At 42.5% G+C, this 24,094-nt stretch overlaps 1 protein-coding gene across 3 annotated transcripts; it reads right to left on the bottom strand.

Annotated features, from left to right (window-relative positions):
- Positions 1-1,010: 1,010 nt before the first annotated feature.
- Positions 1,011-22,446, bottom strand: ikzf2 (IKAROS family zinc finger 2). 3 transcript variants are annotated; one of them, XM_062403057.1, is made up of 9 exons: positions 22,281-22,446; positions 20,853-20,998; positions 19,420-19,466; positions 13,909-14,010; positions 11,084-11,275; positions 10,079-10,246; positions 6,777-6,914; positions 6,135-6,266; positions 1,011-5,424 (listed from the first exon to the last, which is right to left on the bottom strand). In XM_062403057.1, exons 3-9 carry the CDS (start codon positions 19,445-19,447, stop codon positions 4,616-4,618), a joined length of 1,569 nt encoding a protein of 522 aa, XP_062259041.1. In that variant the 5' UTR covers positions 19,448-19,466; positions 20,853-20,998; positions 22,281-22,446; the 3' UTR covers positions 1,011-4,615. The 3 variants fall into 3 exon arrangements, with proteins under 3 accessions (XP_062259041.1, XP_062259040.1, XP_062259043.1); XM_062403056.1 differs by lacking the exon at positions 22,281-22,446 and having other exon boundaries at positions 20,853-21,206; XM_062403059.1 differs by lacking the exons at positions 10,079-10,246; positions 22,281-22,446 and having other exon boundaries at positions 20,853-21,206.
- Between the last annotated feature and the right edge of the window lie 1,648 nt (positions 22,447-24,094).

Below are 24,094 nucleotides of genomic sequence, written 5' to 3'. Positions count from 1 at the left end.
ATAGATAAATAATTAAAACAGCCAATCCACTGTCCTCTGTGAAAGGCCAACAATGTATATATATATATATTAAATAGTTTAAATATCTAAAACATATATCAAGTAACTAAAATGTATATAGTTTCCTTTATTCCTTTTTTGGAGATTTTTGGATTTGTGAACTATTCATAAATATGGCTCAGGTGTATAAAATCATTACCGCCAACACACACACACACACACATTAATATATCTGCACATCACAAAAAGCACATCTTTCACTTTTGTATTGATACTAGTGTTGCTGTTTTGGGATTTGTTTTTATTGGGCTTTACATGTTGTTGTTGATTTATTGACTGTCATGTGTGGTCATGTATTATGCACGTCAACTTTGTATTTATTATTTGCACTGTGTATTGTTTCACTCATTTGTCTCACTATAATCACTTTTTACTTCTCAGGATTTATGTCCAGGGAATTGACCTTTCATGGCTTCCATTGAAAATATAAAATGGAATAGAAAAAAGAATTCCCTCAGGGTTATATTTTTAAATCATACAGTCAGTGTAATTGAATGAGCCTCTCATTTAACCAAACAGCAGAGAAAAAGAAGTGACTTTGGACCGTAGTGATAAGGCCACATTTCCTGATTGACTGTTAAGCATTTCCATTCAAATAGGACACGTGGAATCTCAAACAAGTTGTAATAATAACCTCTTCACTATCTGATCATGGTGGATTTTCACTTCATTGTGCAAAACATATTTTTTTAATATGGTCCAAGTCACAGATATAACAAGTCAACATCAAATAAGTGGCAGAGAAGTGACTTAGTGTTCAAGTCACGTCTAAAGACTCATTTTACCTTTTTAATTCCTTTTGTCCTGATTTCACACGATTTCACCACGGCAGTTTTTTTCCACAATAAAATCTTTAATTGCAAGTAAGATACAGTTTGCATGTTTTGAAGAAAACTATACAACAATATGTCTCACTTCCTGTTTTAAAATTCACAAAACAGGAAAAGAAGTAAAATCGTGTCTTTAATAGAGAGAAACCCATGCCTCCAAAATATACATTGTATTCTTCACTGCAGTGTGTCTTCATGTACTGTTACTGATGATTAATAAAAACAAAAAACAGGAGCTGAACAATCCTCCAACGTCCTTCACCACATCAGTACTGGACTGATTTAAGTCAAGAGAAATGATCAAAGAATTTTAATTCATTTGCCTTCTTTTTTTGATAAATAAATCACATATTGTAGGACATGAAAATACACAACCTATGCAAATACCTGAGAGCCCTCACATCAGTAAATTGTCGTCAACATCCGAGATGATCAATCGGCACGCTTTTTTTGATAAAGTCAATATTCAGTGCCAAAATATACACCGGTCATATATTATTTCTCAAAAAATACAATATACCTGATCCCTGCCTTTTACATTGTTGTAAACATTTTTCAACTTAAAAAAACACATAAAGTTTTTCTATTTGCATGAACATTTCAGCAGAAAAATAGACATTTAGCACATTCACTTTCAAAATATACAAAAGGAAAACATCCCCCGGCGTGTGAAGCAACACCAATCATTTAGATTTTCAAGTTAACTCCTCACCGACAAGGAGAGCTGACAGAAGACCTTTTTTTTTTAAAACTTGTTTGTGTTCATATGGCTGCAAAGGATGTCTGATAACAACATGAACAGGGGGGAACATATCTAAATGACAAATTAGGGTGACAACGCCCACATTCATAGGACATGAGGGCTCACTGAGTAAATCATTATAAATATAAAATGTTAATCCCTTTGTTTTACCTTGGGATAATTTAAAAGACATGTTCTTTCAGGGGGACCCCTGTCTGAACGGACAGGGCCTTCATGTGATTGTATACATCTTTTGTTTGATTGATTCATACATCATTAATATAGTAAACGAATGTATAGAGTCAATATTACAGCTGCAAGTTGTAAACAATATCCAGTGCCGATACAGGCAGCACGTATTTTATGCCAGCTGGGCACCATTCGCGCAAAAGACAAGCAAAAATGTAAACAGAGAAAAAGCTGCCTTCTGATCAAAAGTAGGAATCGAACATCGACAAGTGGATCACTGAGTTTAACGCTAAGGAGTCAACAAGTGTGTGTCGTGTTTAAAAAGCGACCAGTGTCAAACGAATAATGTCAAACCTCGATGGGGACCCGACGGGACGATCGAAGAGGACGCGTTCAGCAGACAGCCAAGCAAAGCCTGTGTGGTGTCTTATTTCCCGATGTGCAACCTCAATATTGTTCTTTTTAAAACAAAGGAGCTGTGTGTGTTGTATCGGGGGGGGACGGTTCTCCACTCAACCTACACTTCAATGTAACATAAAGTGCAAGATCCACGAAGCACAGCCACGTCCCAGCCCCTTCAATGGCAGAGCTGGTAACTGGGGAGGAGCTGCAACTGACCCTGTGGTCCAAATCTGAATACTTCAACATACAGCAGAACGATTGGACAATATGAAAACCCCCCCCCCCCCCCCACTCGCCATTTCCGTGTCACGTGCACAAGCTTTGAATGTTTGATCAGGTTCACAGAGGTGACTAGGAAAGCTACCGTTTTTTTGGAAGTGCCTTTAGAATAGAACTACGCGCTGGCTCACAATTCCCCTCGATCGTGCCGCCTGTAAAAGGTCGTACGTTAATGTGGCGGCAGTGCGAAAAGAGCAAGATTCAAAGAGTGAGGGAAAGTTCAAGTGTTCTGTGACGAGCGGAGAATGAGCATCCAAACAAGCATGATGACATTAAAACCAGTAACATGCAAATACACATGAATAACTCTCGCGCTTCCTTCGATACATTGTCGGCGTTCAGCCTCATTTCGAGCTGTGCAAGGCAACATTTCAAGGAGCCAAGGACAAAGTAGCTCTGGGTTGTTTTGCTGTGTTTGTCGAGAGGTACAAATAGGATGAGAGACGGCGTTCACACACCACACACACAAGCAGGTATTTCACGTAGTAGGAACATGACAACAAGAAGGTCAAACCGAGCCCGTTTCTAAACCCAACACCCGGAAAAAAGAGCCACAACTCGTACGCACACACAAACCAGTCCAGCTTCAAACAAAGTGGACCACATTTAAGAGACAGACCTATGGCATAAAGTGAGGTACCTTGAAGTTGTTTCCATTCCCAGAGACCATCATAAAGTGATCAGAAGAAAACTGTTATTTAAACCACCCTCCCCCCCACCAGCTGCCAGTTTCAAATGAACTGGGATACTCAAAATAAATGATCTAGCTGGTTCCCGACACTGCAAGCAACTCAGCCCTTTGTGTTCTATCCTTTCAATGGGGTTTTGCTTCTTCATTAACAATTCAACCTTTTAAGTGCAAACTGATTAAAGGCTGAATACAGTAGAGGGAAATAAGTTGTAATAGAAGAACTAAATTTAGTCTGGGTGAAAAATATATGATTTACAAATATATGAAATTTAACTTTTTTGTGAGATTATTGAAATATTTTAAACATGAATTTCTTTTAAACCTTGGATTTATTTAGAAAGTTGTCTATTGTATTTGACTACATTTAATACAACACACAAAATCTAAATAATTTCCAAGAGAAAAAGGCTCTTGTTTAAAGTCAAGTTTGATATTAGTGGCACAAAAGGCATTGCACCAGCCAGTGAAAATTGAAAAATATTTTCTTTGCCTGATTTGTGATTGAAAAAACCCTAATGTACACTAAAGTACTTAAGTCGAGATGTAAAAATGTATCAATGAAGCAGCTCCCATCATCTTCACATCTCTGGTTGCTGAGAGGTAGTTGTGGCTTTCTTGACTTGAGCTTCAAATTCACAAATTAGATCAAATATGCACTGGTAATATCTAGCAATAGGTAAATAAATGTATATACAAATTGTAGATTGTTGATGTCAAACTACTTTCTGAGTGTGTTTCTTCATTTGCTACTCGTACCAACACTTCTCATAGATTTCACCTGAAGCGTCAGACTTCTCTGAACTGTTCGTTTCAATCGGTCGCCCACAAATGCTTGTAGTTAGAAAACACAGCAGCAGATCTCCAAAGAGAAAAACATTACTGGTCCAAAGCGATGTCATGGACAAAAAAGAAAAACTACACAGTGGCTGTAAAATACATCACAAAAAGTTGCCCAATTCAATATAATAATAGTATTATTAATAACTACCTTTGTAATTATCAATATTATTATTATTTATGAAGTGAAACTTTAATCTCATCCACCACATGAAGCCCACGAGGTGATGAAGGAACAAGGAGAAATGGAGACATTTCCAAATAAGGCAACATCAGACAAAGAAGAAGAGGAAAAAAATAGTCAACGTCATCTTTACAGCTGCTTTATACAAAATACACGAACTTACCTTCCTTCTTCTATATTTAATTAATATTCAATTAAATATGTAGAAAATGTGTCTTTGGCCCATACCTTCATATGATTGATTCACAATAAGTAGCTTTAAAAAGAAGTCTTTGATTGTGCTACATTCGTACACAGTGCTCTTCAGCTGTGCAGTCTCAGAGGTCGGGGGAGAAGAATGGACACCAGGCTATGGCTCCTTTCCCTTTTCTCTGTCGTCCTCTTGACGCCCACGAATCCTTTCACTGGAAGGTGTGTTCACCACGGACGATGTGAGACGAGAACTCGTAGCGATCTTTGCTGCGGTGGCCACAGATGTTGCACTCCAGTGGATCTCTGTAGCCGTGGCAACCCATGTGGATGGTGTACATGACGTGGTCCAGGAACAGCACCTGGCAGTGCCGGCACTGGAACGCCCGCAACTCCTGCCCCTCACGAGCAAACACCCGCACCCCCCTCTGGCTCACGGGCCTCTCCGCGGCCACTCGCATCTGCCCGGCCCCCCCCATCCCCCCTCTCAGCGCTGGCTCCGTCACCCGCTCACCGGAGCAGATCACCGCGGGGCTCGCCCGAGACCTGAGGCCGGGAGGGGGGGGGACCCCGTGGTAGGCCTGCCTCTCCTGAGGGCTGCTCCGAGCCGAGTCGGCAGAGTCCGCTCCGCTGTTGCTGGGCGATTCCTCGTGCCCCGACTGGGGGGGCTTGTCCTGCCTGGTTAGGGCGGCGGGGCCATTTGAGGTGGGGTGGCCGGGGAAGTTACGGGACTGGGGCCGATGTGGTGGCATCGAATCAAAGTTTCCTGGATGATCTGTTCGCTGGCCAATTGGCAGGACATGGTGGTAGAGGGGGTTGACCATGGGCACCACGTCGGCCATAGAGAGAGGGGGCCCCGTATGGTGGAGCATGGGCCGAAGGCTGTCCGATCCTAGGTATGTGATAGCATTGCTGATGGCCTGGTCCATCATGTGGGCTGGGATCAGCTCATTCTGCTTCTCATACTTAATGCCCATCTCATAGCCAATATCAGGGTAGCTGTAGCGAACCATCTTTTCACCTGCATGAAACAGAGCAACTGTGTGGATTTAAAAGGGTTTGATGCCAATTTTAAGTTTTAAGACAAAACATCATAATTTAAGCTGCAAAAGATGTAAAGAACTAAAAAAAGGGCGATAGGTGATGTACTAGCCCCTCAAATGTAGATAGTTCTGATATTTCAGTGGTTGTTTTTCATATTTAGTGCACGATGTTCTGCTTATGTACGATTCTAATGAGGTGGAAAGCCCCATCCATCTACCACTGCACTGTTTAACCCCTCCGGAACAGGGATGCGGTGAGCTGTTTTCTCTCGATAAGAGCAATGGCAAAGCCACAGGTGTGCCTAACCACAGTGAAAAAAAAAAAAAAACATTTCCTTGCCTTTCAGTCATGTGTTTGCTCTAGTTTGCTCTTTTTTCTAATAGTGTGGCAAATAAAACCAAATAAAGAAAAAACTGTCTGTGTTCATAAATAGGGCAGGGCTGCTGCGTGGTATAAATTATGTAAACACAAAATCCAAGAATATTTCAACTTAATAAGAAGATTTCTGTCAGTTTGTTTGGAGAGTCCGTTAAATTCAGTTGAAGTATGTGACCTGCCCTGACTACATAATAACGATTTGCATGGGAATCCATCAGTGCACGACTCCACACTACTCTCTCCACATTCAAGATGAAGGTTTAAGGTAAAAACCACTGAATATCAGCCGTTTATGTTCTGAAAACCCACCCACAAACTTCTGAGGCGTGGTGCTCTTCCTCTTGCCCACATTGCTGTGCAGCCTCTCAATAACAGGCGGCCTATCGAACGCTGCCATGGAGTTTGCCTCTGCCATGGCCCTCGGCTCTTTAGGACCTTCACCTTGACAGGTTGAGAGGGGAAGCGGAATAGAAAGAGAAAAAGGAAGTGTTAATGGGCTTTTATACACTGTAGCTTTCAGGACATTTCCAGCTTTTCATAACAATTTTTTTCAAATTATGAATTTACCTCGACCTTACATTTGTGCCACAAAAATTCCTTATTATAGTTGAATTATTAAAGTTGTAAAGCAATAATTTTGGAACACTAGTGGTAAATGAAAAAAAAATGTATAATTAAGATTAATTAGCAATGTATTTAGGGGTCTCTGATCTGTCTATTTCCTTTAGGTCCTTGTTTAAGTTTATTTCTCCAACTTACATTAAATCATACAACTGTATCATTTCCAATCAATTGATAATAACAAATGATAGATGCTAATACTGTAAACTATTGTCTCCTCTGAGATGCAGCTGTTACAATGTAATTCATGGGACTGTATTTGTTTTTCCCATTACACATTAAAACCACCGTCATCCCCTCCATGGTCTCAGATTTAGTCGAACAATTTACCTGTGTAAGGGCCGTTGTGGGCGGTGGGGTCCAGGCCGATACCTTGCAGGTAACTGTGGCATCTCTCTTTGTGCTCCTCCAGAGACGTGCGCTGCTTGTAGCTCCTCCCACAGTAGCTACACTTGTGCGGCTTGCCAACTAGAAGACATCCAAGGGAAGGCACATCATTGTCATTCAGTGCGTGTGCAGTGCGTAGTAGTGAACAGTCAGTGCACTACAAACAAACCAGAGAGAGCGAAGCCTCTGAGATCACGGGTGTTCCACTACTACAGTGTGAGGATTCCACGCAACAGTTGCCAGACAGAGGATGGAGTTGTGGGCGTAGTTACAAACAGAAGTCAGCAGACACTTTTGCTCTCTGAAGCAGAAAGCTGACTCCCACTGCTGGGGCCCAGCAGCGTGAGTGAACACCAGAGTCTATCATCCCATTGTGGCGGTAGGAAACTTACTAGGTGGAGTGTGATTCATTGTGCCATTTTCTGTTCTAGGCAATTCCTTCCTACCGAGACAAGTGGAAAAATGTGCAACACGACATATCCTTTACATCTGTGTCAGCCCATCCATTCTTCCATCGAGTTCAGCACTTAGACAAACGATGGCTGTGGGAGTAAAACGAAAATGACTAAAAGATGAAAAAAAGAAACGGAGAGGGGGTCAAATATCTAAACAATATAAAACTATGTGAGTTCATGAAAAGCAATATGTAAATTAAATGAATCATCAGTATTATTGGTAGTAGTAGTATAAGTAGTATTGTAACAGACACAGGCCAATGATTACCGATGATATCACCACGCCTGGGCATTTTCGTATTGAGGTCAAAGTTTATCTAAAAATGTGTAGAAAATGGATTGCACGTAAGCTAATCTCCCTCAGACAGACAGTGCAGAAACTGGGTCCTGTGGTCGAATATAGGCTACTCAGAGCTAATGGAATGACTCATAAAGGGACTGATGTGAGTGAACTGGAGGCCACGCATTGGTGAACCAGGCACCGCGATGAGCAATCGATCGGGCAGTGAGATATTCGCTGGCATAATGGTGACGGTGATTACTAGAAGCTGACGAGCTGCCGGGCTGTGAGAACTGAGGAATAACGGAGCAAAAACCAAGACTTGTTGTTTCAGTCTGAGGCAAGAAGATGGTGACACACATACAAGCACAGGCCCACACACACACAATACAGGGGTAGAGGTGGAAGTTTACACGTGCGTGTGAGTTTCTCACACAAGAGGATGTTGCGTTTCTTTAAGATAATAAGACAATGAAAAAAACTCTCAATAAGTCAAGGGAAATCCAGCTGTAAATATTCGATTCTCTTTCCAGGACAGTGTTTTAGTTTTATTGAGAAAGTGAAACGAAACAAATTTTTTACCGAACGACAACATCAGTCATTTATTTCGACTGTGAAAAACGTGTCATCCATTCTCGTGTGGTCTGTGAATCAAACTGGAGTGTCCTCTGAGTGAGAACAGATTTGAAAAAAAAAAAAAAGGTTGTGGCTAATGACAAAAGGGTTTCAATATTAATCAAGCTAGTTCAGGTTTTACATGGACCTGTGATGTCATCGAACTTCTACAGTCAGTGTAAGAGTTTGGCTGCTTCCAAGACGTGACACTTTGCAGAGTGTTGAATCAAGTGTCAACTTCTTGTTCACACACATACACACACACACAAACACACACACACACACACACACACACACACACACACACACAAAAACACACCCACACACACACACACACACACACACACACAACCACACACACACATTTATTTTTTCATTTTTATATTAGCCTTCCACAACACGGTATTGTGCAGATGCTGGATGGGCCTGAAGACTCCTCCTCTCATCGGCTATTCTTAATCATGCAAATGTCCCACACTGCACACTCACTTGACTGATCGTATTTGGCTGATAAACGGGAACTGGTTTGAATTTTTCCCTTGTGTCTTACAAAAAGCTAAATCATTTGCCTGTGACGCTGCGATTTTCCTGTATTGTCATTTCACACTTCCATTTACACTCGCTCTGCTGTTCCTCTCTCTTCATACGGCTCTGACTCTTGTCTTGCCTTTTTCTTTCCCTCACCTGACCTCCCCGCTTCTATGCTTTAGTTCCCTCTATTGCAACCACCTGCTCTTCCTGGCAGGGCACCGGGCCAAGGGCTGCCAGGTTCGCAGCCCCCCAGAGACCAGGCGGTAGCTGAGCAGCACCGCTGAGCATCAGTCGGATTCCTTACTGTACTCAACGACCAGAGACACACAGGAGTAACTTTATACAAATTATTTTACAGTGGGAAAGAAAACAAAACATCGCTGGAGGACGTTAGAAACAAATTCATCGGAACGGTAAAGGAAGTGAAAATGGGGTGGTGGTGGGGGGGGGGGGGGGTCGTGGTTGATGGTTTTGTAAAAAAAAGTGTAAAAATAATTTAGGAGATAACAGTCATTCAAAAGGCTAATCCAACAAGTCCTACTCGCCTCGCGTTTCCTCGAACAGGAGAACTCGCCTGAATGAGTAAACTCAACCCCATGGGGGCATCAGAGGTAGAAATGACTTCATGGCCCGACCTTCATTTCAGAGGGGAGAGCACATCTGATCTCGGATATTTAGCAAAGTGGGTTACGGTTAAGACAGACAGGCCACACTCCCCCCCCCCCCCCCCCTCATGTTTCTCAACTGATAGTTTCCTCCTGAGCGAGTCAGGCAACCAAGCAACAGCATGTCCTTGGTACCTAACCACAAGACACTCACAGCGCCGTCTATAACACACACACACCGCTGCATCTACGTGACAATGCAAGACAGAGAGTCCCCGACCAGCTTGGGTGGCTGTAGTTCATAGAAACAAGCCCACCAAGCTTTGGAAGGAAGACATGTCTGAAAGGGACATCTGAGAGCTACATACAAAGCCTGTAGGGTTTTAATTGTATGACAAATTTAAAAAATGTCATTTAACACATACTTTTATCACGTTTAATCAAGTAAAGGGCCTACACTCTGTCTTTGTCTTTCTGTGTATTTCAGAGGTCTTTGAACCTTCATTTTCAAGATACCATGAAGGCCAGAGTCAGGCTGGGGCGATGAAGCATACTAAGGATTTGAAGAGGGTGGGCATAATTAATAGGAAAGAAAAAATGTGGGCGATGTTCCGTCTCAAATATCTCTAAAATCAAATATCCCGGCACTAAAAGCATCATGGGTTGATCTCGGAAGCTCTTCAGATCAATGAAGCCAGAACAGAAGTGGATGATAATAAAACAAATAAGAGAGGATAAGAGGGCGAGGAGGAGTCTTACCAGCGTGAGTTCGCAAATGACCAGTGAGGGCATCGCGCCGCCGGCAGGCGTAGCTGCAGAAGGGGCATTTGAACGGCTTTTCGCCCGTGTGCAGCTTGATGTGTCGCAGCAGGTTTCCCTTCTGAGTGAACGAGACACCACACTGTTTGCACTGGAATGGCCTCTCACCTAATGGAGGCAGGCACAGGAAGTCAATACTGCACACACATCGTGGAAGACGTTTTTCAGAACAACCCTCACCAAACAGCCCGGACAACAAAGACGCTTTTTTTTTTTTTTTTTTACTTGTACATTAAACTTCTCCTTTTTCTGTTCTTGTTGCTGCGGCAACCGTAAGTGAAATATCAGATCTATCAGATTGTCCTCGTGTGACTCATTCAACAACTTCCTGCAGATGAATACTGATGGAAATCATGAAATACTATAAAAAAAATGCTGTGAATTCATTCTGGAGACATGCACATCAAATGAAATGGGCTTAGTGCAGATACAGTATGTGAAGCACTAGTGACACATTTGCTATCACTGCAGAGAGTTCATCTCTCTTGCAGAGAACATAGAGGTGGATTTCATTTCGTGGAATGATGAACTCCAGTGAACGCAGTCACTGTCTCCTGATGTCAGAGCAAATCTTCTGATCTTCAGGCAGATGGAAAGGAGAAATGTGATCCTAGTGCCGTGACTACCGGAGCAGCCGTGGCGTCAGCTGGAACAGGTTGCGGGGGATTCCAAGGATCTTTTTTTTTTTTTTCCTGATCAGAATTCCATGTCTTACCCATTGTCTTGAAACAAAAAAACCAAACAAACCGAAAAGGAACACACCCATTGTCGAGGATAACCAAATGATTTGTGACTCACTCGGGGGTGAAGTCACACACCGCCCTGATTTTAATGGACCGAAAGAAGGAAAATTGTGCGGAATGTTAATTGCCCCTATTTTACCAGACAGCTTCTACAAAGCATTATTAGCTTTTTAATGGCATTAAGAAATACACAGATCGGTACCATTTGGTTGCCGACTTCCTGAATCCGCCGTCGTGTTCAGCTCAGATAATCCGTCCTGGGCGTTGCTCGGACTGCCGGTCATGGATTCCTCCAATACGACTACTTCATCCCCCGTTTGGCTTATTTCTTCAAGTGCCGGGCTTCTGTCGTCAGTTTCCTCTGCCGTGTCTTCCTCTTGCTTAATCGACAGTTCTGTAAAAGCACAAACAAAACAGTAGTCCCGAGAGGCAAGATACCGGGAGAGCCATGGACATGCTTCTACGTTTGAACCTGCCTAGGTTGGGCATGGGTTGCATGATGGAGTTGAACTGGTTTAGGGTTGGAGCATGAGCAGCCTCTGTGGAACCGAGGTGGACGCTAAAGGCTGTGCTGTAGTGTCAGGGTGTACAGGACTGACTGGAGGTATAGGAGGGATTGATCTGCACTGGACATGTGTTGACTTAACCGGGATAGCTGTGCCAGAGATAACACTAATGGACGTGTGGAACGGGGGGGGGGGGCAATCCTTGTAACTTAGCAACTCAACTCACAGAGAGATGGATTTATGGATGGACGGAAACGGTGACAAGAGAGAGAGAAGGAGAAAACAGGCTGGTCTGGTTCCTGGCCGTCCCCGGGTAGAAAGGGAGTGTCAGAGGCCCTGTAGCTTAGAACGCCTGACGAGCAATGGGAGACCGGCTGGATGAAAAGGGTAAAGGATTGTGCGTGTGTGTGTGTGTGTGTGGGAGGGTGTGGGTGGTTGTGGCGGGAAACTATTTACCACCTGGAGTTTCCAGTTATCAGTCGCTAACACTACAAACGATACACACAAAAAAACAACAGTCCATTATAGGAAAACAATGCGCACACAACGCACACGGCTACACCTGGTTACATCCACCTCCGGTCTAATCCCGATAATCTTGTGGGATGCATACATTGCAAACATTTCACTCAACCAGAAGAACAATGTACAGAAGCTCCCTCCCGAGCCGACACGTCTGGGTGTGTTGATCAGCTTGTAATGTCCTTATTCTGTACATGAGTAATTGGAATATGAACACTAGCACCTCAGAGTTGCCATCTGGGATAAAGGAATTATTTTGTCTTGGAATTTACAGCCATTTAACACACAAGTACAGGAAAAAAAACTTTTTACAAAATCAATTAATATGAAGTACCCCATCATTTGTAAATCTGTCATACAAAACAATATTAAATTATTTAGCATGCTTCGTTTGTTTGATTTCCCATTCGTTTAGTAAAGATTTGTAAGAATCCTACAAATCAGGCTGCAGATTTAGCGTCTTACACTAAAATGGGGATCTTGTTGTCGTTAATGGGTTAAGATGCACGTGAAGGGGTGCTACCTACTGAACCTGATGATCATGTTCTGGGATTCACAGGGGCAATAATTACATTGTGAGCATGTGTGGTTGCTTTACTAAAGCAGATTTCATCCATCAACCGTCCCCTCAGGCTTCGGAGGGAGCTGCATTTGTTAAACTCTCTCCTTTTCTGCTGTACAGACTACAGAGATAAATCTCCACAAAGCAACTGCATTCTTTTAACTTATGCTTTGAGTTTCCAATGCCACATTTTGTGCACAACACTTACACCAATGCCCATGTCTTCAACAGCTGTATCCTGGCAACGCAGAGCAGACCTGAAAGTCCTTGCTATTCAGCTCTTTGCATCTTTACATCTGTCTCTCCGGCGTGGCACAGAATGGTCATATGAGGATGCACTTGAAAGGTTTGTGCGACAAAAGCAGTAATTTCGTTTATTTACGCAGCTCTTTGGGACGCGGTGAGGCAGACTCGTCTGAGTCTCCACATAATCCACAGCCAATCAGAGGAAAAAGCTCACCATTGATTTGAAGGTTGAATGGTAGTAACACACCTTTATGAGGAAGACACTCAGTCGTTATCTCACCACCCACGGTGTCACGTGGTCCAACAGGAGCAGGTCTACTGCTTACCCTTCTATGACCAGGCAGGATTCACACCACAAGGACAACTGCTGCCCAGTTTGTTTTCCAGTTTGCAGGGTTTTGGAGTTTGGCGGCGCTTCATGCTCATTTTCAACCGACGATGTGATGCAGCCTTTTCTTTTGCAACGTAACCTCAAACATTTAAGCAATGTCCATAATGAAAACAGGTCTCATCAGCTTGGAGTATCACCCTGAGAAAAAACTGCCACCTCGTCCGCTACACTGTATCTCTTATTTTTCTCCGTGGTCTCCCCTATCTCACTCTGTTTCCCTTTTTCTTACTTTACAGAATCGCAGCTAAAGCAGATCTAAGGTATCAGATCATTGTGTTCAGAGGGAACCAAGTATTTCAATTTTTATCACTATTTCTTTATTTGAGACAACTTCATTCCTGATTCCTACAAATCAAACTGCACTAATATAGGACTTCTACACAGAAATGAATGTGCATTGTGATCATTCAGTAAAGGCAAGCTACCATGCAAACCACTGACGTAACATCCAAAAAATCTATTTCAAACCACTAACCCTCACATATAGGGGAAACACAATAATCTGATTTCCGCTCTGGAAGGCTGTTGTTGATACAGAGTTGCATAAAGTGTGACTTAGCAAAAATAAGGAAGAGCCAAACACAATGGTCCTGTTTTTGTTTAGTTGAATTTTCATTTGCTCAATCCTGATGAATATTTAAACACTGAAAATTGCACAGATAGTCTGGAACAGAACAACAAAACTAAAAAACGTTACCCACCCACAAAAAGACACAAGAGAAGTTGTTCACATGAGAAACTGTAAGTGTGTGCAAACTGTTGCGGTACCATGAGCATGTTTCTATTGATTGAGGACTCACCACAGGGGGAATTGGGACCCCGATGAACTGTCTCTCCATTAGGTGTGGACATGTCCACTAAAACTCTTGCGTTTTCCTTACCAGGAGAGCATTGGCCGTTACCTGGGAGACATACAGAAAACACAGTATTCTTCAGTGTGACGCACAATACTCTGATGTGCAATGAATACGTACAATACAAAGCTGCTGTGTGGAGAAAAGAAACTCAAGGACTCATCAAACCCATGACACGGTTTCAGGAGTGAAGACTAGGATGAAGAAAAGAAATGACGAAAGTGAGAAACAGTTGTTTCTAAAAACAGAAGCTTTGTGTCAGGTCTCAGATTAAGAATAATATCCTCCCTCTCAGGTCTCCTTCTATATCAATACCTGTTTTTAATAGAGGTCACACCACAGAATGCACAAGGCAACTAACCAAACTGTCTTCATTCACCTATGGGATCATAATGTCCAACAGATGTGGATCAGATTGCATCCTCTCAGCAGTCTGCACAGAGCCCAGGCTATGGATAGCCTTGTGTCCACTCAGAGGGAGAGCGACTCAATCCCTTATCCCCTTACACACCAGCCCAGTCAGGGTCACTGGAACAATACAGCAGCAACAGGCAAACACCCCTGCTGACCCAGGTGTCAGATCCCTTAGGAAACACAGCGAGCCTTCATTCACCACCAGCACACTTAGAAGGTTTTCGTAAACCATACTGACAACTGTGGAAATCAGAAAACAATAAAAAAAAAAGCTGTAGAACTATTTATACAAATTAAAAGGCTGTGCTACTTGCTACTTCCAAAACTGCTGGAGAAAGGGCCTCGCTGCAAAGTGTGGGTGCTGAATATGTCTGCAGGGATCTGTCATACATGAAAACTAAATCTGTGTCAGATCTCCTCATGTTGTGACAGCCCCGCTAAAACTGACAAGCTCCTGTGTGGTATTGTTCCATTGTGGCGGCAGGCCCGCGGAGTGGGGCATACTGGGAGACGCTGTCCATGACACAATCCCTGGGTCTGGACTCAGGTTGCACCGGTTGGGGTTGGAGGAAATCTCAGGTGACCGACACTGGCTATCCCTTGGCAATGCTGTCCTGGAGACAGGAGTGGCCCAGATTTGTCATGAAGGATTTTCCATTACTGTAACAGACGCTGTCGGCTGCCTAGCAGCACCACAGCTGAACTGTCTCAGGCATAGACAAACAAAATTGCTGTACTGTCTGGGTTTCAAATTGCTCAAATAATTACCAAATTTTAAGCATTTTTAGCACAACTACTTTTCAAAAAAGAAAGGAAAGGGCCATGGTCAATTCCTTCACAAGTCAGATATTGGTTAAATATTAAAATATATCCCTTTTCTTCTTTTTCTTTGTTTGGTTTATTGGCGGGTGGCAACCAACGTCAAGGTGCATTACCGCCATATTATATCTAAGGACATCAGTCTTAGTCTTTAGAGAATCACTAGCAAACAGAAGCAGACACATTGAAACGATGTTGGTTATACTGGTCAAACCACACAGATAGTTAAGGCATCTTTACCCACACAAAAACTGACAGACGTGCTTCAATTGACTGGATTGAAGTTTTGCGTTGGTGCCCTGCATTCGCTGAGTCAATCTTGTCTGAACACTAAGATCAGGATATTGAAAAGTCGAGACACGCCGGGGGGGGGGGGGGAGCGTACGTTGAACAACCCACCAAATTGAGATTATTCACTGCGTTGGCGAATGGAAAGGAACATAATGCTTTCACAAGTTGTAGGTATAATAAATGCTGACTTCCTCACTGAACGCCAAAGAAACGCATACCTTTGAAGGTACATTCATGTTCTCCGCAGTCTATTTAGGAGTCCATTCTATTTCTGGTCTGACAACTCATTAAAAAAAAAAAAAGCACTATCAATTATAAATGGTATCTAGTTTCAAGAAAAGAGAATATGCTCCGACAAAGGCTCTAAAAATAACCCAAAGACACCAGGGTCAAGCTCCATTCGCCTGCTGGTGGAGCTGGTGGACGTGAATGAGCTGCAGAGAAATGTCTCGACAGCGCCCAAGTTAAGCTGTGAGAGGAACTGGATTTTATTTTCCGCAGTGACAAGGCGATCCTTTCTGGCTCGTTGGATACGCACCGTGTGGGAGCTGGTTTTTCCTGTCAAACCCTTAAACCTTCCTGAAGACACAGTTTGAAGACTGTTTGAACACACTGACCCAGCGAATAGGAAACTACACAGCGTCGAGGAAATAGGAGCGTTTGTTCGCCTACTTACGGTTACTTTAGAAACAGTTTTACGTACACAACTTATTTAAGGAGAACCACATTAGCACCTGCTGATAAGCTGGAGAGCATGGTTTGTTCCATTTGTGGTAATCTATATGTGTGTGTGTGTGTGTGTATGTGTGTGTGTGTGTGGGTGGGTGTGTGTGTGGGTGGGTGTGTGGGGGTGTGACCGAGAGACGGGGAAACACGGTCGAGTCCACATCTGCAAATAACTAATCCTAAAACAGTGAAGAATTCGTAATTAAACTCCAGCCAGTGAATAACTTCCCCACCTGGGATCTTTGATTCATTAAAGTGCACTCTAGAGCTAAGATGTGTAGTTAGCGAGTTATTCTCCCTCATGCTAGTGGACCAAACATTGTTCAATCAGATTATTACCAGGGAATGGTTATATCTGATTTGTTTTTATAAAATGATGGAATATGTAGGTCATTAATCATTGCACACATACAGCGGCATACTCCCCTCTTACAATTCTACCCCTGTTGATGTTCACAGTCATATTCCCTCACTTACATGACATCTAACAAGTGCACTATTCATGTTTGGTTGAACATGGCTTGAAGGAATGAATACTTTGGTAATGGAGTTTTGACATGTTCAAGATTTCTTTCAAAGATAATATGGTTTTCCTTTTGGATTATTGAGAAAGCTCCGGAGATGTGATCATTTTTGTCCACAGGCCAAAGAAGTTCATTGATGAGCTGAAACTGAACTCAACCGACATTATGCCAGGGTTAAGATGTCAGAAGGTCCATATCAGTAGTTTGCCGATTAGGTGGCCAGCTCATGCAGCTCATTATTTTTAATTTGCTTTATCCGTTCAGTCAGCTACCGTTAGCTTTGATAGCTTGGCCCCTGTGTGTACCATAATGCCACCAGCGTTGAATTAGAGAAATAAACAGGACATCAAACCAGAACAGACTGTGTCTTTTTTACTGTTTAAAAGAACTGATTGAAAACAATCTCATTGCAATAGGTTAGTGTGGGGAAATATTTTTTCTAGTAGCAGCGTAGCGGTCGAAGGTTACTTACTAATGACCAGATGAGAGAACAGAAGGTCGTATCTCCCAATTAACCCTGAAAGCAATTCAAACATCCGAAAGGTCATCAGCTTCGAAACTCTGAATTGGCACTTTCAGGATTTGCGGGTGTGAGGTATGTTGTTTGATCAGTTTGTAGAACTAGCCTAAGCTCAAGTAGCTAAGATGTAGACTTATTAGGGATTGTAGTTAAACTAGCTTTTTGTCAACTGTAACAACGACTATGTGGACGATGACATACAATCATTAACTTCAGAAGATCATGACACTTATTTTGAACACTTTGCTGACTAACAGGAGATTTTGTATCCTTTAAAACAGGGATTTGATTGAAACTAGATCGAACAGAAGTGATATTTACATAGAAAATGTGCAGGCAGATAAAATGAAAGCGAATGTGAGAGAGTGGAACAATCTACATGAGAGAATAACTGCATGTGTGATGCATCATCACGGTGCATGGTGTGATGGAGAAATGTGGTGTGTCCTTATTTTCAAAGATAGCTCCTGCAGTTACGAATAATACTCAGTGTTTATTTAAGAGGAAAGGTAGATTTAAATCGTGCTTATTATAACGTAGCCCGTACCTGCCGCGGTAGATGTTTGAGCTTTAAGGAAAATTCACTGTAAATTGATCCGATATTGAAACTGCAAAAATAATCATCACATATAGTTTATACACTCTGTTATCCTATCCTCCTTATTTACCATTGACCTATGATCATTTTTATGTGTGTATGTGTGTACATGGAGGTACATTAAGCTATCACAGTTAATCCAAACAATTTCTACATGGGTTTTTAACGATTTACAAAGACAGCGTTGGAACAAACTACACCCTCTGATGCATTAGTAGGACAATGCTGTACTGCAGGAAGTAGCAATGCACGCTGCTATTAGAAGGCAAGCGACAAAGGAAGACGGACTGGTTGGTCAGGAGTTTATACTGCAGCAGCATTAACACCCAGGACTTCAGAAGAAAAGAAAAAAAAACATCACATGATGGAAGAGATCTCAGTCTAGTTTGGAGAAAAAAAACTGGATTGTTGTGTGAAAGCAAAGCAAAGTACAGGTGCTACAGATTTGTGGGCTCTTCTGCAGCTTGGGACGGACTCTCAGAGTACAGCTACTGAATGAAACAAGAACTGAGATAAAACTGAGTTGAATAAAATTAATTATTATCAATTTGTTCCTTCCAGGACGAATTAGACCCCACTCAGTCTTTGAGTTACTTTTAAACAAACTTGTGACGCCTTTAAAATGACCTCACATACACTTTCAACTAACTTTTTCCATCAATTGTATTTATTCTTTTTTATTAAACACCACTTTTACTATCTTACTTTCTTTTATATTTTATCACAAATTAGTCAAATGTATGTACAAGAGCTTAGTTGTGTGTAAAGAGACCCAAGGATTCTATTACTATGCATATCTGTGTGATCTATGATGATGTTATGATTTTTTCTATCAGTGCATTGAACATAAAGCACTGTACACTGAGTAATACGTGGGAGGGAATAGGAAGCAAATGGTCTCATTCCACAAATACATGAGTGTTTTTCCGCAGTTCCATCCTTTCAGAAGCTGCCCACAGATTGACAGGGAGAGGCAAAGCTACCATCGCTTCCACCGCCACCACCCCTACCCCGCCTGCCGAGTGTTCCTACAAGAACAAACCCCCAATGGAGACCCAAAAGTCCCCGCTGGTGTCAACAACAACCTGCTACCTGCCATAAAGACAAAGCAAAGTATCAAAGTGGGGGGGCAGGTGCTAGCTTTAAGAGAGCAGCCCAAAGGAAACTAGCAAAGGGCAATGGAGCACCACAAAGTGCATATCCAGTATCTGCTGCATTCAACAGGAAGTGGCTAATGCATAGTTTTAAGGCTTGAACAGGAAAAAGGCTGCACCAGGGGAAAATCCCTCGATTTTGTTGTGATTGCAAAAATCTTGTTTCTTGTGTCATCCTTGTGTCAAAAAGTTGAAAAACAATGTCAAAGTCAAAGCAAGTCACGAACACTAAAGCCACAGTAACACAATTACACACAGACTCCGCCATTGTCATCATCATCATCATTATCATCAGAACAACAGACTGCAGACCCATTTGACAGCCTACAGGCTCTGTCCTTGGCCATAAATTGTGGGTCAGTGAGTGTCGGCGGGAATTGATTGTAATGTGTAAGCAATATGAGGACTTACTTGCACAGTGGCCATCGGGAGCCTCCATCTCAAGTGCTTAAGGAGTCCTGCAGGGGACAAAAAGGATGCGTCTTTAAGTCTCTGTGACACAAAGGCCTCTTATGCACAGATGCACACGTGTCATGCGTGTGCATCTTGAATTATTTAACTGAATGTGTGCATTTCTAAAGCTGAGCAGCCGGAGGTGTACGTGTGTGTGTGTGTATAAACAATGTGCGACAACGGTGCACAGCTACAGGATTGACCTTCATCAAGTATTAACACAAACGCCATTCATCTGAAAATATGAATTAGTTTAAAATCCCAAGAGTATTAGAGAAGCCATGCAGCTGTATGATAGATGCATGTATTTGAGGGACTCTGTTACAATAGAGGCAATGTTCTGTGCCGTGTCTCGTATATTTAGCATGCTACTCTCGAAAGTATTCTAAGTGTGTGGTCAGCCACTTCATATTCTCAGTGGAAGGTGCATTCTTGTCTGTTTAGAAGTTGTTACACAATCATTTTATGCTGCAGTGACACTTTTTATTTTAAATTAGACAATTGCAAATTTCATTGACGCAGACAATATGTCAGAGATTACTTCAGCCAAAGTTTCTCCTTTAAAAACAGACAAAATAGAAATACATGAAATCTACACACTTCAAAAATTTAAAACATGGGTAAAATGAAATCACTCAAGTTGTGACCAGTAACTGCAGCAAATAAACTTCAACAAAGGACATTTTACTTGTGCAGAGATTGACTCAAACACGCACCTCGATTTTAAACCTCATGTTTTTTTTTTACATTTACTAACACGTTGAAAATAGATGGTGTCCACTGTCACCTTTTAAGTTGTTGACTAGTTGTACATCCCTTTTAAGTTGTAACTTTGGTATTTTCCCGAGTTGCAAATGATCTAACCCTAACCCTAACCCATCTTTATCCTTCAGACACTTTGTTATTGTTGACTAGAAAATCAGTTGAAGCCCAGACATAAAGAGACTGTGTTACGTTTTGGAAGAGCAGTACAAGTTAATGACTTAGTTAATTTTAATTGACGTATATTCTGTGTAAATCATATTACATCACACGACTCATTTGTACCACAAAGCCAGTGCTGGCTTCCTTGAAGAACGTGACACTTAACCCTTTTATCATCAGGAGTACAGAACATATTGTATATGCCCGTTTTATATGGCCAAATGCCCACATCCTCATTTTGTTTCTTTTAGATTTACTTTTTCCTTATACCATTTTACTGAGCATTAAAGATTATGGTTAAACCAGATCATTTAAGAGTTCTTCAATGAGCCCTCCTCTTCCTCAGCAACTATATGTAGAAAACTTTGCCCATGCAGTGCTGTATCGTAAAAGAATTCAAACCAAACAAGACACAGAACTAAACAAGAAAGTAACGCGTCATTTTAAAGGTGGATTCACATAATTACCTTCAAGTGTCCCCCCTGTGCGAAGAGAGTCGGGGCTTTCAGTCCAGGACGAAGAGAGGGAGGGAGGGAGGGTGGTTGAGTTCTCTCCACCTCCCTTTCAAGAAACGACAAAGTCGAAATTACCTATTCCGTCCAGTGATATCACACTGTAGAAGAAGGAAAAAAAATTCTACGGTCAACAAGATTCAACAACGGCCCACAGGAAAAAAAAATGTGTGGCAATTCACGTGGGCAGGTTAAGAGAGGCAGAGGAGGGTTTAGGAGGAGGTCATCCACAAAAGTCCCACAGGTGCGTAAAAGACGCGTCCCGAGTCGAGTTTCCACGCTCAAACCGACAGCGGCCCACCGAGCAGTGCCCTCACTCTGCCCCACACTTGTGCCATCTCACCATGCGTCACGCAGTTCCACCAGCCGAGCCTCTCACTGGGAACTTTTCTTTCTTTCGCTTTACAGTGGGAGCACCGAGGGGGGGAAGACTCAACAGGTTGGTACGGCAAAGAAAGAAAGAGAGGGATGGATCAAACTGGATCCACCGGTTCCTAAGGAATTAGCCATAGCGGCAGGGAGCAGCCAAGCTTTACTCTCGACAGTCGAGGGACTGGAAATCCGTGGGCAGGCAGAGTTTTTTTTTTTTTTTTTTTTACAGGGAGATGTGACTCAAGGTCCTGAACCGGCTGAACCCTGTGCGGGCTGTCACTGCCCCTGCTGCGGGTAAATTGGGTGATGTGAATGTGTTGGAGCAGCAAACGAAACCGTGCGTAAACTGCCCCACGGCCGCCACCTTTAAAATACATTTAGCCTTACACAACTATTAATCAGACATCTTTTAAGACAAAAACACCCCCCTCCACTGATAGGCCTGCCACCTTTGACACCACGTCCCACTGTGCCCACCATGCCTTTAAGGCTAATCTTAGTGTCATCATCAGAAATAAGGTCCAATCGTGCACACGTAGAGACGCATGGAGCAGGGAGGACGTCAGGTGACAACACAAAAACAGCACATTTGCAAACAAATAAAACCAGCAGCTGCAAAAAGACATGCGACTCTTTCTTTGCGAGGCTATTGTTGCGTGTTGAGCCGGCGCGCACCTCCTGGCGTTGCTGCGGTCTGTGTCTCTCTCACGGCTCGGCACTGACTGACAGCTGAAATTCAACAGGTTATCCGATCACTGCAGTCTACAGGCAGAGCCCCGTCTGGCTTTTCCATTCATCACACAGACGCTCCATCGTCTGTTGCTGCTGCAGCCGCCGCCGCCGCTGCAGACATGCGCCCCCAGCAAAGTCTGAAGCGTCGGTGAAGCCTGTTCACAGCAGATCGGTGCCAAACGGTCACATTAAAGCCTAACGGCTCCGTTAATACAGGAAACGGACTCATGCACGTGTCCGTCTGTCGCTCCCATCCCCTCTATTGTTGGTCTCGTTTACCTTAAACACGCAGGAGTTTGTGTATTCCCACCAACTTGCACACTGATCCAGAGTGAATGTCTCGCCCGGGAATAGACTTCATTCTAGCCCGGCGTGCGCCACGCAGCGCCGGCCGAACGGCAGTTGGGTTCCGCAGCAGCGACGAAAGCAACAGTTGTCAAATCCACCGCTGACTTCCTCCTCCATCTCCTCCAGAGCAGCGCGGCGCAGCGCAGCGCAGAGGACAGCCCGCCCGCCGGAGTGGCTATTCTGGGAAGTTGGTCTGACACAGAGAATCGTATCCAGACAGAGCGAGGACCCAGTCTGCCTCTGCACGCCGATCGATTAGGTTACAAGGGGCCTCTTGTTTCTGATGCTGCAGCCAGGTTACATGAGTGGCACTCTGCTCAGGTACTTGTGCAGGGAAGGGATCACAGTGTTCCCGACGACATACAGTATTAAATGGATTGATAATTAAATATGTGAGTGTATATATAACACTGTATTTGACAGTATTAAATTCATTTTAGTGTTTTGGTTTGATAATGGCAATAGCAACTGTGTAAAAATCAAATAATATTGGTTTATTAATTATTTGATGTTGATGTGACATCATATATGTAATATTACTATAGAATGAACACCACATCCTGTCGTCCTTCAAGACCATTAACATGGACATGTACCATGGACTCATGCAGACATTGCTGGCATGCACACAACAATGCAAACCATTAGACCCACGATCATTTAAATAATGAAAGTGTGATTGACACTGAGTGACACCTATATCTATATCACTGTGATAATATCCCTGCTGCCAATATTTACTTTCTTCACATTAACATAACTTTTTCTGACCTCCCTTAATTAAATGATCCCTTACTTTTCACCTCCAACTTGAGGTTATGTTATCGCCCTGGTCCAGTAGTTTGTTGATTTGTTGGCAGGTTCATGCAAAATAGAATAATACAAAAATCTTGTAACGATATATAATGGGCCAATTGAGTATCCATTCAAATTGTAATGTGGATCCAGACAAAGGGGAAGATCAACAATTTGTTTGTAGCCATTTTCTTTAACACAAAAATATCCAGGCGTATATAAAACTTTTATCCTTGAGTGTGTTTACATTCAGAGCGGCTTGATTGAATTTAAAAAGGACTGTTTGGCATTCTGACAGTTATGTGCTCTACTGGGTGCCATGCTATTTTTTGTGTGTATTTTATTTATTTATTTTATCAATATTTTGCAGCAAAGGTTTCAACGTCCCTTAACCACTGCAACATTTGGCTGTTTCATACTGTGATGTAGTAAAACTGGCAGATAATAATAAGTCTGTAATGATTAAGACGGTAATGCTGATGTACCTATGGCAGTAAAACGTAGCAGTTTTGATTGCAGTGGTGATAAAAAGCCTTCAATTTCATACAATAATAATAACAGAAAGTTGTCATAAATTTGAACTTTCTAAGATTAAAGATTAAGATCCATTTATTCATCCCAAACACATGCACAGACATGCAAAGGCACACTCATGCAGGTAGGGAAATTTAATCTCTGCTTTTTACCCATCTGGTGCAGGACACACAGAGCAGTGAGCGACCATGTACGGTATGTTCATGTTAATCTCATTTCTGAGGAGGGTCCAACACGACTGTAAAAGGGTTTAGAAGAGTTTAGAACCTCATGTTGTATCTTCACTTTGGTCAGTGAGTTTCAGGGGAGTGATTAGAGGGAAACTAATTCAAAAGCAAATTAGGCTGTGAGGCCTGGTAGACAGGGGAAGTGTTAAAGTGAATAATGTATATGTGCAATATAAATGTAATATAAAA

Source organism: Platichthys flesus, chromosome 13 (genome assembly GCF_949316205.1).
Source record: "Platichthys flesus chromosome 13, fPlaFle2.1, whole genome shotgun sequence".
In the NCBI taxonomy this organism is placed as follows: domain Eukaryota; kingdom Metazoa; phylum Chordata; class Actinopteri; order Pleuronectiformes; family Pleuronectidae; genus Platichthys; species Platichthys flesus.
The sequence above is the reverse complement of the archived record's forward strand: the minus strand, read 5'-3'. Positions and strand labels throughout refer to the sequence as shown.

Bases quoted from the DNA above. Each gene is read 5' to 3' on its own strand.
- ikzf2 (XM_062403057.1), bottom strand. From the start codon at position 19,447: ATGGAGGCTCCCGATGGCCACTGTGCAA. The intron at 11,276-13,908 runs GTGAGTCCTCAA...GTGCTTTTACAG, and splicing joins GGGTCCCAATTCCCCCTGTG to AACTGTCGATTAAGCAAGAG. The intron at 5,425-6,134 runs GTGGGTTTTCAG...TGTTTCATGCAG, and splicing joins CACGCCTCAGAAGTTTGTGG to GTGAAAAGATGGTTCGCTAC.